Genomic DNA, 18,229 nt, shown 5'->3' with positions numbered 1-18,229 from the left:
ATTGCTTTGAATATGAACCCAATAGGGAAGAATTAACATTTTAACAAAATGATTCTTCCTATCCATGAATATGGAAATCTCTTTATTTAGATTTTTAAAAATTACATCAAAATTTTGTAGTTTTCCTTATGCATATCCTCTACTTATTTTGTTAGATTTATACCTAAGTATTTAAGCTGGGGATGCTAATATAAATGGTACTGTGCTTTTAATTTCAAATTCCAACTGTTCATTGTATATAGGAAAGCAATGGACTTTTGTATATTAACCTAATATCCTGTAGCCTTGTTATAATCCCTTACTGCTCTCAGGAGGGTTTTTTGGTTTGTTTTGGTGGGTTTTGGGGTCAGTTCTTTGTGATTTCGTACATAATCATGCCATCTGCAAACGACATTTTATTTCTCCCTTCCCAATCTTTACATCTTCTACTCCCATATTCATAGGACTTCTAGTACAATATTGAATAGGAGGGAGAAGAGGAGACGTTCTTGTCTTGTTCCTGATCAGGGGAGAATGCATTCAGTTTTTATTATAATGGCTGTGAACTTTTTGGTAGATATTCTTTATTCTGAGTTTGATAGGAGTTTTTGTCAGGAATGAATTTTGGATTTTGTTAAATGTTTTTTCTGCATCTACTGATGTACTCATGTGATTATTCTTTTTCAGCCTGTTGATCAATATTCATTGATTTTTGAAGGTTGAACAAGCTTTGCCTAACTAGGATAAATCTCCTTGGTCATGGTCTATAATTCTTTTGATACACAGTGGGACTTGATTTGCTAATATTCTGTTGAGAATTTGTACTTTTATATTTATGAAAGTTATTGGTCCACAGTTTCCTTTTCTTGTATTGTTTTTATTTAGTTTTGGTATTAGGGTGGGTAATGCTGGCCTCACAGAATAAGTTAGGGAGTATTCCCTCTACTTCACTTATCTGGAAGAGATCGAAGGAAATTGTTGTCTTTTTTTCCTTAACTATTTCATAAAATGCACAGTGAAATCATGTGGGCCTGGTGCCTTCGTTCCGGAAGATTATCAATTGTTAATTCAATTTCTTTAATAGCTATAGAATGATCTCAATTATCTATTTCTCCTTGTGCGACTTTTGGTAGATTGTGTCTTTCAAAACATTGGTCCATTTCATTGAAGTTACCAGATTTATGGGCACAGCAAATTATTCATAATATTCCTGTATTATCCTCTTAATATCCATTAGATTAGTAGTGATGGCGCCTCTCTCATTTCCAATAATAATAATCAGTGTCTCGTTGCTTTTTTTTCTTGTTTAGTCCAGCTAGAAGTTTATCAGTTTCATTTATTTTTTCAAAGAGCCAGTTTTGGTTTTGTTGATTGTCTTTACTGATTTCCTATTTTCAGTTTCATTAATCTCATCCCTGTATTTATTTATTCTTTCATTTCTACTTGCTTAAGTTTATGTTGCTCTTCTTTCTCTGGCTTCCTAAGGTAGAAGCTTAAATTATAGATTGGATATTATTCTTCAATACATATTTTTTAATGTTATAAATTTTCCTCTAAACACCCACAAATTTTGGTAAGTTGCATTTTCACTTTCATTTAGCTAAAATTTTTTTAAATATCTCCTAAGGCTTCTTCCTTGGCCCCTGTATTATTTAGAAGTGTGTTGTTTAATCTTCAAGTATTTGAAGGTTTCCCGCAATCTTTCTATTACTGATTTCTAGTTTAATTTCACTGTGACCTGACAGCATATTCTGTGTGATTTCCATTTTTTTCAAGTTTGCTAAGGTGTATTTTATGGCCCACAAAGTGGTCTATTTTGGCAAACGTTCCATGTGAGATAAAGAAGAATGTATATTCTGCTGTTGTTGGATGAAATACTCTATCAATGGCAGTTAGATCCAGTTGATTTGTGGTGTTCCTAAGCTCAACTCTATCCCTACTGATTCTCTGAGTGCTGGATCTGTCAATTACTGCTAAAGGGGTACTGAAGCCTCTATAATCATGAATTTGTCTATTTCTTGTTGCAATTCTATCAGATTTTGCCTCATGTACTTTGACACTTTGTTGTTAGACATTCACATCCTAAAGATTATTATATTTTCTTAGAGAATTAATCCCTTTATCATCATGTAATGCTCTCTTTATCCCTGATAATTTTCTTTGTTCAGAAATCTACTGGTCTGAAATTGACACAGCTACACCTTTCAAAGGAAATCAAACTTTCCTTTGATTAATGTTAGCATGTCATTTATTGTTATGTATGTCATATAATATGTATGTCATATAACGTTAGCATGTCACATATTCCCCCAATCCTTTATATTTAATCTAAATGTGTCTTATATTTAAAGGAGACTTCGTCTGGATAACATGTAGCTCGGTCTTACTTTTTAACCCACTCTGTCAGTCATAAAAATCTACCATATTTGTAATGGCTTTGAATTCATTGCACTTGTTCTTTGCGTCTTTTTTTAATCTTCTACTCTTTTCTGGGTAGTCTTCTAGGTTTTTTTTTTTTTTTTGGTTTTGTTTTTGTTTTAAGATTTTATTTATTTATTTGACAGACAGAGATCACAACTAGGCAGAGAGACAGGCAGAGAGAGGGGAGAAGCAGGCTCCCTGCTGAGCAGAGAACCCGATGCGGGGCTCGATCCCAGGACCCTGGGATCATGACCTGAGCTGAAGACAGAGGCCCCAACGCACTGAGCCACCCAGGCACCCCTAGTCTTCTAGTTTTAATTGTCTTATATAATTCCATTTTCTTTCCCTGGTGAGTATATCACTTACACTTCTTTTAAACATAGCTGGCGTGGTTGCCCAATATGCATCTACAACTAATCTAAATCCACTTTCAGATAACACTAGACCACTTCATGAGTAATGTAGGTACCGTTTCACAATATATTCCCAATTCCTCCCTCCCACCCCTTACAACCTTACTATTATATATTTCATTTATCTATAAGCTATAATCATCCAGTACAATGCTGCTATTCTTATTTTGAACAGTAATCTATTAGATCAATTTAGAATAAGAAAAATAAATTATTTTATCTTACTTTTAGTTCTTACTTTTAGTGATTCCTTCTCTAACACTCTTCCAATTCTCATATAGGATAAGTTTCCAAACTATATTAACTTTTTTCTTTCTGAAGAACTTCTAACATTCCTTTCAAGGCAGGTATACTGGTGGCAAAATCCTTCCATTTTTGTCTGCCTGAGAAAGTCTTTGTATCCTTCTTTATTGTTAGAAGGATAGTTTTGCTGGATATAGAATTTTAGGTTGCTGGGTGGTTGTTGTTGTTTTTTAAATTTTATATCACTGTCTTCTTGCTTGCAGTTTCTGAAGCAAAATAAGATGGAAATCTTATCCTTGCTCCTCTATAAGGTAAGATGTTTCATACTTATGGATTCTTTCAAGGTTTTCTTTTTCTCTTTGACTTTCTCTGGTTTGAATATGAAATGCCAAGGTATAAATTTTTTGGTATTTATTTTTACTAATCTCTGAGCTTCCTGGATCTATGGTTTGGTGTCTCATTAATTTTAAAAAATTCTCAGCCATTATTATTTCAAATATTTCTTCTGCTCCTTTCTCTCTTTCTTCTCCTTCTGATAGTCCTACTATGTATATGCTATACCTTTTGTAATTGTCCCACAGTTCTTGGACAGCCTGTTCCTAATTATTTATTTATTTATTTATGTTTACTTTATCATTTGGGAAGTTTCTAATGACATATCTTCACACTCACTGATTCTTTCCTTGGCTGTGTCCAGTCTACTGATGAGCTCATCCAAAGTATTCTTCATTTCTGTTAGTGTTATGTTTTGTTTTGGTTAAATTTCTAGCATTTCCCTTCAATTCTTTCTTAGGATTTTTGTCTCTCTCCTTACATCACTCGTCTGTTCTTTCTTGTTGTCCACATCTCTGTTAAAGCCTGAGGAGTTATGTCTCTTCCCAAACACCAACCCAGTCTAGCACCGGCTGGTGTCCTAGAAGTCAGTTCTATTCTGACACTGACTACGCAGAATCGGCACCAGACTTCCACAGGTTCAAAGCTCAGTCCTGCAAGACCACCCTCATTTCAGATACCAGCCACAAGAACGGGGCCCCCAGTTTACCCACAATTCTCTCTGACTTGGCTACAGAGTCAGGGGTTTCCATGACCACCCCCTCAGGTTTGGTCATTTAGTAAAATGACTCACAGAACACATCAAAGTGCTTTCCTTATTGTTACTGGTTTATTATAAAGGCCACACCCCAGGAACAGCCAAGGAGAAGAATGCATAGGGCAAGGTATGGGGGACGGGGTTGGGGGGCAGGGGAAGACACAGACCTTCCATGCCCTCAGCAAGTTGTTCACTCTTCCGATTCCTTGCCAACCCAGAAGCTCTCCAAAACCTGTCACTGATGGGCTTTTGTGGAGGTTTCATCATGTAAGAATGATGATTATTAACGCAATCTTCAGCCCTTCTCCCTTCCTCAGAGGTTGCGGGGGCTGAGTTGAAAGTTCCAGACTTCATTTGTGACAAGGCTTGGTCTTTCTGGTGACCCATCCTAAAACTACCTTGGGCCTCTTAGTGTCACTTCAGTGGAACAAACACATTCCTCTCACCCTACCACTCAGGAAATTATAAGGGATTTAGGGTCTGGGATTAAAAATAAAGATCAAATATCTTTCTATGATAATAAAGAACCCTTACTATATTAATCACATGGCTTTTAAATTCCTAGTTTCATCATTCCCAATTCCCTGCCACATCTTAGCCTTGTTCTCAAACTTATTTTGCTTCTTCAGATTGTGTTTTTTCCTGGCCTTTTAGCAAGCTTTGTACTTTTCACTGAAAGCCAGACAGGATGTATCAGATAACAGGAGCTGACCTAAATAATCCTTTTAGTGTGAGATGCTGTTTACCTGGCTAAAAGTCTGTGTTTGACATTTTCTGTACTTGTCAGAGAATTTTATTTGATCTAGTGCCTTCATTTTTGCCTCCCCTGTGGTTTTTGGGTTTCCCTAGAAACTCCCTCTTAAATAGAGTTGTAATCTACTGTTACTGTTCTAGAGTTGTGTGGATGTGGTGGTGACATACTGTGAAGGGGAAACATTCCATGATACTATGATTAAATCTCAGGGCTTGTTTTCCTTTCTGATGGGTCTGAGACTGGACTGTGACCTACAGAGGAGTTTCTTGGAATCCCTACCCCTTTATTTTCTCTCCTATGATGATAGACAGGAAGGTTCAAGGGGACTGAGCTGTCTAATTCCTCTTGAGCAGGATCAGATTGGGTTCTGGTAGAATGACTGGTTCCCTTTGAAGGCAGGCTTTCATACAGAACATTCTGGGTGTATTCCAAAATGGTTAGTCTCTTCCTCCCAAACAGGAGAGGAATTTCATGTTCACCAGGAGAAGCTGGCAGAGCACCTGGTGGAAAGATCAAGAAACCGGAGGACCCCACTAAGACTAGGCTCTCAGGAGTTTTTAATTCTCGAGTTAGTCCATGCTCAGTCTTCAGCAGTGAGTCGAAAGCAGTTTAAGTTTTCTTAAGGTTTCAGAGATTTCCACTCCCTGTACACTGATTGTCTACATCAGCCTGTCTCTCCAGTTTTCAGGCTACAATTTTCCCTGGGACCCCTATTCACTGGTGGACCTAAGGAGAGATTTTCAGTTGGTTCGGAATTTCTCTTGTGGGACGTGGAGTAACAATTTCTAAGCTCCTGACATCGTGGAACATACTGTGTTTATTTTTTAAAATCTTTTCCCTCATCATGCAAGTAAAAATACTTAGAAATTTGGAAAGTAAAAAAGAAGAAAATAAAAATCACCTCTGATAACCCAATCTGCAATTAATCCTTGTTATCATTTTAATCTATTTCTATCTATTGTATTTCCATTTGCATCCTTAGTTTTATTTACTTATATAAAAGGATGCATACAACTACTGAGTATTTACCCTAAAGATACTTCGCAGTGATCCGAAGGGGTGCATGTACCCAAATATATATAGCAGCAATGACCACAATAGGCAAACTATGGAAAGAACCTAGATGTCCATCAACAGATGAATGAATAAAGAAGATGTGATATATATATATATATATATGTATATATATATATATATATATATAATGGAATACTATGCAGCCATCAAAAGAAATGAAATCCTGCCATTTGCAATGACATGGATGGAACTAGAGGGTATTATGCTTAGTGAAATAAGTCAATAGGAGAAAGACAATTGTCATATGTCTCCTTGATATGAGGAAGTGGAGAGGCAACGTGGGAGGTTTGGGGGGTAGTAAAAGAATAAATGAAACAAGATGGGATTGAGAGGGAGACAAACCATAAGAGACTCTTAATCTCACAAAACAAACTGAGGGTTGCTGGGGGGAGGGGGGTTGGTTGGGAGAGGGGGGTGGGGTTATGGACATTGGGGAGGGCATGTGCTATGGTGAGTGCTATGAAGTGTGCAAACCTGGCGATTCACAGACCAGTAGTCCTGGGGCTAGTAATACATTATATGTTTATTTTTTAAAAATTTAAAAAAAAATTTTTTTAAAGGACGCATACGATGGAGTATTGGCCTTCTCCCACTGTCAAGGACTATTTCTGCAGCTTCTCCAAAACTGCTGCTGAAGATATTATCAGTGTTGAATGTCTTTTATGAGGACACGAACCCGGTGATGATTTCCCTTCAGGTCTTACAGGACTGCTGGAAATTCTGCTTCTCTGAAAGACAGGAAGCCGACAGACATCCTCTTATGATCATCTCTGTGCCTGTTGTAAAGAGGGGTCAGCAAATACTAGTTGACTGAATGTATGAAAATGTTCCCTTTTCTAGCTACAAAAAGTACGAAACATCCTCTCCCCCTCTTCCTCAGAGGCGGGAAAGCTGACGGTGAGATTGAATGCTCAATGAGAATAATTCAGGGTTTAGTGTATTTCTTTTCCTTCTCTTTCGAAAGGATTTTTAACATTCCCATATGAGTAGCCTTAACGTTTAAAATACACATACATTTTTGGAAATTGACAGGATATAAACAACAAATAAAATATTGAGGGACTATCTGTCCTCCCTCTTTACCTGCCCTGAACAGACGGAGGGAAAGACCCACAGATGAGGAGGGGGAAGTGAGTTGACCGCACTTGCGAAGGCCTGCCGGAACCTGGAACTGTACCAAGCCTTTGGTACCAACTCAGTGGTGGCTATATTTATCCCCGTTTCATTGACTGGAGAATTAGAATCAGAGCGTTTTATAGAACTCGTAAGTGGGGGAGCCAGGAGAGAACCCATTCGCTCATTCATTCATTCATTCATTCAGTGTATTTTTACTGAGTGCATGAAAGGTACTCGGCGTGGTTCCAGACGCCACGCGCTGTTCCAGCCCCTGAGGACCCCGCAGTAAACGAAAAGCCCAAACCCCGGGCCCCTTCCCCTACAGAGCTCCCGAGGGGAGGGTGCGAGGGGAGTGGTAAGAGGCGGCTCCATCGACGTCAGTAGAGGGACGAGTCGGGGCTCCGCCCCCGGCCCGCGCCCGGGCTGTCCACCAGCTGCCGGAGGCCCGCGCTCAGCGCGCGCACCCCCGTCGCGCACTCCAGCCACCCCGCGGGGAGAAAGTCCCGCGGATCGCCCTGGTGTCGTCTCCCGGCTGAGTCTGCGGTCCGCCCCGGGGCCCACCGCCCGCTCCGCCCGCCCGCGCCCGCCGCCAAGGCCGGGGCCGCCCGCAGCGCGTATCCGGGCCGTGGGCGCCCCAGCCGGAGGCGGAACGGCGGGGGCGCAGGCGGCGGCCCGGAGCCGAGCACCCCTGCGGGCAGCGGCGAAGCGACCTTGCCGAGGTAAAGGGCTGACGGGGTCGGGGCGTGGGGACAGCTAGGGCGCCTAACCTCTCGGCAAACGCCGCCTCCCCGCGCCCGCTTCCCGGAATCCCCCGCAGGCTCCGAGCCTCCCGCGGACTCCGCCTCCGCCCGCGCGGCTCCCTCCCCGCTGGGCTCCCGCCCTCCCGCTCCCCACTCTCCCTCCGCCCCCCACACTCCCTCCGACCCCCGTCCCCCGCCTCCCCCGCCCTCCCCCGGCCGCAGGGCGGCGCGGCCCGGGCGTCCTCCGCTGTCCCCGGCTGTCCCCCGCGTGCTCCGCTCCTCGCCGCCCCGGGAGCCCTCGGTCTTTGCACCCGCTCCCGCGCCCCCTCCCCCCCGTTCCCACCAGCGATGCCCCGGACACCCGGGCACCGGCGGCTGCGAGATGTGAGCCGCCACGAGTGTGAGAGTCAAATGCCTCAAGATCCACTGGGCCTTGCAAAACGGGGCTACCGGCTCGGGCCTCGGGGTCGGGGTCCGCGGCCGGCCCTCTGCGGGAACGCCCGGAGTTCACCAGCCTTGGCGGGCGTGCGGAGAGGGTCCCCAAGGGGCGATGGCGGCTGGGGTGTCCGGCGTCCTTCCAGACGCCTCGCTAGGAGGCAGAGGGGAGGGTTGAGGGGAGAGGGCGGGGAGACCGAAGAGCGGCCCTGCTCCCGGGCCGGGGCACGAGGGGAACCGGGTGCCAGTCGAGGCTGGAGTTTCCACCGGGAGAAATCAGCCTGTTCAAAGCTGTCACCAGTTCCATCCATCGGCAGGCTTAGGTGGTGAGCGGTGGCTTTATTGAACAACGCTAGGAATCCCAGGTCATTTTTTTTCTATTTATTTATTTATTTTTAAGATTTTATTTATCCATTTGACAGAGAGAGAACGAGAGCACAAGCAGGGGGAGCGGCAGGCAGAGAGAGTAGGGGAAGCAGGCTCCCCAGGGAGCAGGGAGCCGCAGTCGGGGTTCGATCTCAGGAACCTGGGATCATGACCTGAGCTCAGCAGGGGCTGGGCCGCCCTGGCGCCCCTCATTTCTTTCTTTTAGTATTTGTTTGACTTCCTTGCATTTGTTTGGGAGGAGGTCTAGAAGACAGTGTAACAGGCCAGAGGGGTCCGATCTGAGCCCGCTGTGCGGGGACGTGCAGAGCCGCGCTCTGGGAACCTGGAGTCGGGGCCCCGCTCCGCCGCCGTCCTACTCACTGAGCCTGGGGGCTGCGACGCCCAGGCCGTCCCCTGTCCCACACCTTGGCACGGTTTCTAAGTACCCGCCACTTGCAGTTCAGGTTTAGGGAACCAAATGGGCGGAAGCGGAGGTCACACCAAAATCTGCACTAAAGAAAACATCTTTTAAACTCTCCTAGCGGTATGGGCTTCCTTGATAAGGTTTGACCTGTTTGTTCCAGGAAAAGGCTTGAACTTTTAAGTTCTCTTGTTCACAAGCTGGCTTTCCACTTTAAAACATCAAAAAATCTGCCTGGCTCTTTTATTCTTACCCATATTTCCTCTGAAGTTCTTCATGTATTTATTGAAAAGTTAAAATCTCCCTGAAATTTGGTTCCTGTGATTTGACAAATGGTAATTAGTCTAAAAAAAAAAAAATTAGAGGGACGCTTGAGTGGCTCACTAGGTTAAGCATCTACCTTCAGCTCAGGTCATGATCCCCGAGTCCTGGGATCAAATCCCACTCTCCCACTTGTGCTCTTCCCCCTCTCATTCTGACAAATAAATAAATAAATAAAATCTTAAAACAAAATTAGAACCACATCCCGGGAGATAGTATTAGGAGTAAAACGTTTATTAAAATATATATTTCATCCCTCCCACTTGCGCTCAGAGCTGAACTAACTCATTTTCCTGTTACATTTATAAACCTTCAAATGATTGAAGAACATGGCCTCTATCTTCTTTGACTCTCCGTCATCATATGTCACCAAAACTACAATGTCATGGAGTCTAAGATGCACTTGTATATTATGTAATCAAGTGAGAAAAACACACATTCTGATTTCAGAGCTGTTTGGATGTAAGAAAGAAATGTGCGGTTTATAATCTGTAAAATGTAATCTGAGCAGAAGAGGAGCCTGACAGTATTTTCCCTGAGGATTCTTCATTCCTTCCGAGAGTGAAACTGATTGGTATGCAATTCTGGGGCGCCTGGGTGGCTCAGTTCTTAAGTGTCTGCCTTCCGCTCAGATCCTGATCCCAGGGTGCTGGGATCCAGCCCCATATGGGGCTGCCTGCTCAGTGGGGAGCCTGCTTCTCTCTCTCCCACTCCCCTTGCTGTGTTCCTGCTGTCACTCTCTCTCTCTCTGTCGAATAAATAAATTTTTAGAAATCTTTAAAAAAATAATTCAAGAAGTATAAAGGAAAACTAGTTCTTTGAGAGAGCTGGAGAGCTGAAGTGAGAGTCCAGAAATTGACAGAATTCAAGAGAAGGGAGGAAGAAAGAGGGAGAGGTGGGAGTAGTTGAGAGCCACTAAACGTTTTCTCCAGAGCAGGCAGGAAAATGAGGACACTTAGTTTCCCCGTAAGCCCGGGGACACGGGAGAGAGAATCTTAAGCATTGTCTTTGTTCTTGCTGTTTTAATTTTGAGGGTTTTTTCTTTAATATAGTTAAAATTTGGGGCCCCTGGTGGCTCTGTGGGTTGAGCATCTAAGTCTTGGTTTCAGGTCAGGTCCTAATCTCAGGGTCGTGCAAGCCTCATCTGGGGCTTCAAGCTCAGCACAGACTCTCCATGGGATTCTCTCCCTCTTCCTCTCCCTGGGGCCCGCCCTCCCTCTCTCTCAAATAAATAAACATCTTTAAATATACTTAAAATTTGAGTTGTACCTGACCACCAGAAACTATACCAGTAAGTCAACAACGATTGTAAAAAGCCTAATAAACAGGAAAGAAGATAACAGTGCCTTGACTGTACTTGACCTTCTAGTTCTTTGAGAGAGGAGCAGTGGTCAGAGGACGTGAGATGGGGAAAATCAGCTGGGCGAGTGGGAGCAGCAAAAGCCAGTGCCAGAATCCAGAGAACCAGCCAGAGGCCCAGTGGTGGACTCTCCCTTACCTCTCCTCCAGAGACAATGAACAGAATCTTCCAGGAAAAAGCAGGGCTGGGGTAGCCTGACATCTTTCTCTCCCTTGACTGAGCTCACCTGATCCCAGGGCCAGTCCTGTGAGCTCAGGAAACAGCCCAGTCCTTACAGAACAAGCTGGAAACAGGTGTGGAAGTTAAGGAGACAAGGAGGTTAAGATTTCACTGCTGTATCACAGTAACAGAAGACAAAGCCACCTAAGTGCCAGCAAGGTGACTGGAAGTGGTGGGGGAGGGGAGTGGTAAGAAGGGGGAAAAAAACCAACATAGCTTGCCAAGAGTCTTACTACAAAATTACTATTACTCCTGGGTTAGGAGAAAATTTCTTCCAATAGCCTTATATTCTACAACCTGATAAAAATATGACTTCAAAAGGATAAACTCAGAGACTATAATATTTTAAACTGGGCTGGAATGGGAGATCGCAGACTTTAGGGGATAAATTGAGCATCATGGAAACATGATCACAGAAGTCAGAAGTATGAATAGATACTGCAGAAAGTAAAAGCATTTTTAATAGAGGAAAGGCTTGATTCAAGTCAGTGAATGCTAATGAAAAGAAAGATCAAGTCAGTTAGTAAGACTCTGATGTGGAAGATAAAGCATGACCAAGCATTTGGATAACTGGGGTTCCTGATGTAGGAAACCCACAAATGGGATTGAAAAAGCATATAAAGATAAGAGAAAAGAAATTTTCTTGAAATGACGAAAAAAATGGTCTGTAGGCCAAAAGAACATTTTCCGGGAAATTGCCACCTTCCAGGAAATTTCCATATGGGAATGCCCAGCACCAAGAAGTCGAAAGCAATTTAAAAAAATTTTAAAAGAAAAGAATTATTTAGGAATCCAAAAAGAAGTAAACAAAAGAGGGGCAAACAAAGTCAAGCTGACCTCAGACTGTCTACCGAGAATATGGGGTTGCTAAGAAGTGTTCTGAATGGAGGACACTGTCCCCAGGAAGACATTTTATCCAGCTAAGACGTCATTCGAGGTAAAAGTCAATTGGCAGGTCTTCTCATATATGAAAGAGCCAAAGGAATTCAAGACCCAGTGAGCCCTCTTTGGGGAAAAAACTGCTGGATTAGAAGAATCCAGTGAATTAGCAAAGTAAGAGTTAAAATAAAAGAATAAAAATAATGATAATAATAAATAAATAAAATTGAAAAAAGGAATGAAAAAATAAAGAAAGAACCCAAGCATAGAGAACTCATGCTTGAAAGGAGTGTTCGTGGGTATTTATCTAAATGTGGAATTAATACCAGACAGCTTTGACAATTGTAGGTAGAATAAAAGGTGATTGTTCTATCAATTTAGACACAAAAATACAATAAAGCAAAAAAAGATATAAGGAGGTAGGGAGGAAAATGGGAGGAAAAGGGGAATAGTAAAGTTCTCTAGTTTGAAAGCCTGGGTCAATAAATATGGTTTAACGCAAAAGATGCTGTGAACATATAAAACCCTAACCTTCCGAATTTCTTCCGTAACTTTTTTTTTTTTTAATTAGTGGACTATCTTAGAAAGTTATTCTTTCCTAAAGAGAAAAATAATTCAAATTGCAACAATTCCTTTGGTCTTTCCTTCAGACTTTTTTCCCCCAAGTACAGTTAAATTTAGACGGAAGTGCTGTGTGTGTGTACGTATGTGTGTGTATACTCATGCATAGAAAGATCTCTGGGATTATGTTCACCTGTAAATAATGGAAATATCTGGATGCTGGAATTTGTACTTTTATACATTCTTAATTTTTCTAATGAGCACAGGAAAGAAGTGCTACAGAAGCAAAACAGACATTTGAAACATCAACTGGAAACAAACATGCCGCGATATTAGCAATGGTTGATGCTGGGTGGTAGAAATAAGGATGCTTGTTACTTGCTTCTTTCTACTTTTTCCCTAATTTCCAGGGGAAAAAATTACGTAATCGCATTTGTGCAGTATTTCCAAATCTAGTCCATTCATTACTCATTGACGACCAATGCTATGCCAGGCATCAGGCCAGATGCAAGGAAAAACCCTTATGTTCTCCACCAGGGGACCAGGAGGCTCCTTGAGGGCTGGCTGGCTGGCTGGCTATTTAAGAGGAGCTGGAATTCAGGGAAGAGTCTCTTCACCCCACAATGTCCACTTGAGTGGGGCCCTGAAAACCAGCCGTGTTGAGAGGTCAGAGGCTAGGGTCGCTCCCAGAGGAATGGAGGGGAGAACCAGAGCAGGGTGAGGGACAGCCCGAGCCGGGCCCCTGTGCAGGGCAGTGGCTCCTGGGAAAACTTCGAAGGCTGAGGACAACCTTGAATTCCACCCAAGGCGCTTGATGCCTTGTTAGGTGACAGCAAGCTGCAGATTGTGGGGAGCCCAGAGCAAAACAGAAATGCAGGACCCCTATGTTTACAGAGCAAGAAGTACCACTGAAGGCCTTAAACTATAAAGCTTTTTCTTTTCTCTCATTGTCTCTGTCTCTCAACTTGTGGCTTTTGTATTTACTGTTTGATGTCTTCCTGAATTTAAAAAAAAAAAATTACATTATTAGCAGGAATTTTCCCATTCGACTTTATACTGTGCAAAGCCAGATCTAAGAGCACTTCATTCCCATGGGGAATCATTGAATTACACAATTGGCATCTTACAGGGTACCTCAAGGGTACCTCGAACTAGCTGGTAGGAGCAATCGCAGGCCAGACTCAGGAAGGAGAAGAGGGGTCCCCCAGGCACACAGCCCCAGACGCATTCCCTCATGCCGGGGGTACGGTCCCGGCCAGTGCAGCTCCCCGCAGGTGCCCAATGCCACCCCACCCCTTGCGACTCTGGGCACACATGCACTGGGGCCTGAGGAATGCTGGGATCCCCCTCCTGCTAGATACCCCACCCCGCAGGTCCGGGACGGGTTCTGGAGAAGCTCAGCCCCAAATCCCTCCCACTGGAAGACCTTCTATCTCAACCCACCACATAGAAGCAATGTCCGAAGGTCTTTAAACCCCTGCCCATGGACATGCTAGGTACCTGGATCAAGGCTGACCTCGATGCTCACCCCTACTGGTCCAGCTAGCTGCACCCCCCCAGGTGGGTTACTGCCAGCCTGGAGGGGGGGGCAACTGCCACTCGGGCGATGTGACATAGCTGCACCACCGCACTAAGTGCATCAGCGGTCCCCAGGGTAGAGGGAGAGGCCAGGCATGGGCCTGGGACCACCTCCAGCGGGGGCAGGGGGGCGAGACCAAGTGTGAGCTGAGGCTACCAGCTCCCCGTGTGTCCCGCTGTCCCATCAGACTTCACTAACAAAACCCAAGTTCAAAGACAAAATGACTAAGAATTTCAGGACAGCCTCGGGAGAGCATAAAACAAGTGTGGATCCCTTCCACCTGGGGGACCCAGGGCGCGAGGTGGGGGAAGGAGCGAAGCCCGCCCTGGCTGGCCGCAGAGAAGAGACGGACAATAGCTTTGCTTTAGGAAAGCTGATTGGTAGTCAGGGAGGGTTTCCAGGCGCCTCATTAAACAACTGCGGGCAGGATGCCAAGAGACAGGAAATTAGATTTTCCAAACAACCAGGAATCTCATTACTGGACATTAGGCTGGAATTGGGGTATGGGTCATCAGAAACAAAGAAGGGGAGGAGACATCGCCTGGCCCACAGAGGATGAGGGACTTTTAATTGTGTAGTTGTGTGTGGGTGTCCGCTGTGGAAGAAACCAAGTGTTCTGTAGAACAAAGGTGAAGATTTTACCACCATCAAGAAAAGACAAAGGGGTGGGGGTGCCTGGGTGGCTCAGTGGGTTAAGCCTCTGCCTTCGGCTCAGGTCATGATCTCAGGGTCCTGGGATCAAGCCCCAAATCGGGCTCTCTGCTCAGCGGGGAGCCTGCTTCCTCCTCTCTCCGTGCCTGCCTCTCTGCCTACTTGTGATCTCTGTCGAATAAATAAAATCTTTAAAAAAAAAAAGACAAGAAAGAGGGGCAAGGGGCCACAGGGCAGATGGTCAGTGCAAGGTAGTGTCACCACCACCCCCCTCCCCGCCCGTGGCATTCTATACTCTAGGTGCGCCCAGCGTCTTAGGGAATGTCCATACCCGTGCAGACCCTCCGCCGGCAGTGAGGGTGGGAGATGGCGTCACACATCACAGTGCTCTCTGTAGACCTTCGAAATGGGCACGATATGGCGGGATAGCTGGAGGCAGAGGAGCCTGGGTATGTCTTCAGCAGGGATGGCAGTTTTAACCTGGAATCTCTTGGATTCCTCCAGGACAGTACCTTGGGTGGGACGTGTTACCCTGGCAGTCCAGAGGACATTTTAAATTAGTTTTGAACTTCAACTCAAGTCTGGTGTTCTGTGGTCCTTATTCAGTTCCAACTTGGGGCCTGATGCTGCTACAGTGTTGGGGGGTGGGGGGAGAGAATACCCAGAATTGGTAAAGCCCAGTTGCTTGGGTAGAGGCAAAAGCCCTGAGGCAGAAAAGGAACGCCATCCATTGCCGGGCGGGGTGGGGGGGAGTGTTTCCTTAAAACTCACGAAGAATTTCTCTCCATGGAACGATTTCGGACTATGACTCAAAAGGCAAATGCCAAGGAAGCTTTAAATCTGAAAACATAATGATTTTTTCTTTTTTAAGACAGGATGAGGGACACGGGTCAACCCAGGTCGTGATCCCAAGTTCCTGGGATCAACTCCCCCATCAGGCTCCTTGCTCAGCTCTGCTTCTCCCTCTGCCTGCTACTCCCTCTGTTTGTGCTCTCTCTCTCTATCTCCCTGACAAATAAATAAATAAAATATTTTTTAAAGGAAAGAATCAGTTTTCTGATTCATATTTTTTAAAACTTACAAATAAAATATAAAATAAATAAGGCCGACATGAGCAAATCAAAGGGCAAGGTGACAACAGAGGGGGAAAGATGTGATTTGTATCAAAGACAAAGGGCCAGTTTAGCTCATAATTAAAAGTTCTGACAAACAAACCAATAAGAAAAAAAAGCTACAACTCAGTAGAAAAATGAGCAAAGATAGAGTTAACAAGAAAGAAAATGCAAATACCTCTTACGTGTATAAAAAATGGATACTCAACTCAGAATAAGAGAAATGCAAATTTATATTCGTCTGAAGATCATTTTTATTTATGAATCTGATTTGAAAAAGTCCAGGGGTGGGGCATATGAGTGGCTCAGTTGTTAATAGTCTGCCTTCAGCTCAGGTCATGATCCCAGGATCCTGGGATCGAGCCCCACATCAGGCTTTCTGCTTAGCGGGGAGCCTGCTTCTCCCTCTTCCTCTGCCTGCCACTTGCCCTGCTCATGCTCTGTCTGTCTCTGAAATAAATAAGTAAATAACTTTAAAAAGAATAAAGTAAGTAACAAGTCTAAGAACTTGATGAAGCCTCCCTGAAGAGCTTGTGGCCAAAGGAAAAATTGTCACACATCACAGGTGGCTGTGTACGTCACACAGCCACCAGGGCAAGAGGGTGGCCGTTTCTATTTGAATTACGAGTGCAGCGCCCCTCTGGGTCAGGTGTCCATCATCGACGCCCCCAGACCCAGCCTCCCCACATTCACCCCTTACTTTGTCCTGCGATCCTGTCTTGCACAGGCACAGTCACCAGCACCCTGGTCCTTCCGACTGGAATCAGCCAGGGATGAGCCCCAAGTAAGAGGACGGAAGAAAGACCGTGAGGGCTACTCACCCTCCCATCACATGCCGCCCCCCTGCACTACTATCACATTGGATTCCCGCAGGATTTTCTACTACCAGATTCTAGCACCTTCCCTTTGCGCCCCAGCCCAGGAGGGTAACAGCCCCGCAGCTGTTAGCTCCAGGTACTACTTGCTTCCTTACTGTTTGCCTACATCCTGCTCACGCATTTGTAACTGATTAAAGTCTTTGTCCAGATGTCCTCATTTGAATATCTTTTTCCTGCTGAGACCCTGAGCGGCATCACCTTTTGCCTGCCATCCTACTTCTGGGAAGTTTTCCTACACTTAGACTCGCACACGTGTGGAAGGACACGTGTCCAAGATAATCTGTTGCAGAAAAGACCGGGAGCAACTCAGACATCTCTCATGGGGCCTAATTCCCTCCATGGTAGTGTGTCCATAAACTGGACAGCTTAACTGGTTAAAAAAAAAAAAAAAAAAAAGAAAGAAAGAAAAAAAAAAGAAATTCTCTTGGGTGCTGATGTAGAAAGATCTCCCAACTATGTATCTTCAAGTAGAAAAAGCAGAAGTAGGACAAGGATTGTACATCCCATCTCTTGTGTTAAAAAAAAAAGGGGGGGGGAGAAATAATATATATTTGATTTTGCTGGTGCATAGAGATATTCTGAAGGACTCACCAGAGAATGAATAAAAGTAGTTTTCTGAAGGAAGCAAGACCCTTTGCTATTTACTTCTGTGTGTTTCTGGAAACAGATAATCCCGTCGCCTATTCCAAAGTTAAATTTAAAACCTGTCCCTGGGGGCCTCTGGGTGGCTTAGTTGGTAAAGCGTCTGCCTTGGACTCAGCTCTCAATCCCTGACTCCTGGGATTGAGCCCCACCTCCGGCTCCTTGCCCAATGGGAAGCCTGCTTTTCCCTCTCCGCCCTGCTGGTGCTCCCGCTCGCTAGATCTCTCTCTCAAATAAATAAATAAAATCTTCAAAATAAAAATAAATAGATAAAACTTCTCCCTGATAGACCAGGAATTGGTACCAGGTCCGGCTCCCAGGAGGGCAGTGGAAGCCTGGACGCGGAAACCCTCGCTGTCCTGTCTTTGTCCATCTTGGTCTTTGTCATTTAATTACATGCTTCAGCGTGGGGAATCACCTAATGCTGATTTCCTTTCAGATGTGAACGTAAAGAAAAGACTCAATAACCAAGATGCTTTGGAGCCAGGATGCTTCCCCACTTAGCTCACGGAATCTGTGTCTCGTGGGTGAGTGTTAACTTTTGTTGGAGCTCTTGTAGGAGCAAGCCAGCCAAGTCACCATGCCCCGGAGCCCTGCTGAGCATTAGCAAATGGATGTCCCCAACCAGGGGCCCAGCATCAGCCTGTCCAATGCCAAGAGCCAGATGGAACGTAGACAGGAAGCCTGGATTCAGGGTCTTGAGTTTCCACCCTGCTATTCATTTTAGGAAAAGAAACAAGAATGACTCCGTAATGATGGAGAGTACCCTCCTAGGCACTTTGAAGAGGAATTCCTCTTAATTCCCTCGTTCTAATCCGAGGCGGAGTTTCTCACTCTACTCCCCTACGGAGGACGAGGCCAAACCCCCTTATCTCCTCTCGGTCACCAGACTGAAAAGTCAGCCCTGAACTTTGGTTTCTGGGCTTCATTTATTCTTGACTTTTTTCCCTATAGTCCAATGCTGCTCTTTCT

General features: G+C 44.6%; 1 protein-coding gene and 1 long non-coding RNA gene across 2 annotated transcripts in view; both read left to right on the top strand.

Annotated features, from left to right (window-relative positions):
• Window positions 1–1,414: 1,414 nt before the first annotated feature.
• LOC309861348 lies at window positions 1,415–6,901 on the top strand. Its single transcript, XR_014309890.1, has 4 exons — window positions 1,415–1,552; window positions 2,544–2,749; window positions 3,320–3,367; window positions 6,538–6,901. It is a non-coding gene; the product is annotated as an uncharacterized lncRNA (long non-coding RNA).
• A 572-nt stretch (window positions 6,902–7,473) lies between these two features.
• The window catches only part of LOC309847690 (uncharacterized protein), a 55,499-nt gene continuing 44,743 nt past the window's right edge, over window positions 7,474–18,229 (top strand). The window contains exons 1-3 of the mRNA XM_082698360.1: window positions 7,474–7,812; window positions 16,465–16,691; window positions 17,697–17,784. Coding sequence (XP_082554486.1) covers window positions 17,730–17,784 — 55 coding nt within the window. The 5' untranslated portion in view covers window positions 7,474–7,812; window positions 16,465–16,691; window positions 17,697–17,729. The remainder of the gene's footprint in view (window positions 7,813–16,464; window positions 16,692–17,696; window positions 17,785–18,229) is intronic.

Source organism: Mustela nivalis (genome assembly GCF_964662115.1).
Source record: "Mustela nivalis genome assembly, chromosome: 1".
Taxonomy (NCBI): Eukaryota; Metazoa; Chordata; class Mammalia; order Carnivora; family Mustelidae; genus Mustela; species Mustela nivalis.
The sequence above is the reverse complement of the archived record's forward strand: the minus strand, read 5'-3'. Positions and strand labels throughout refer to the sequence as shown.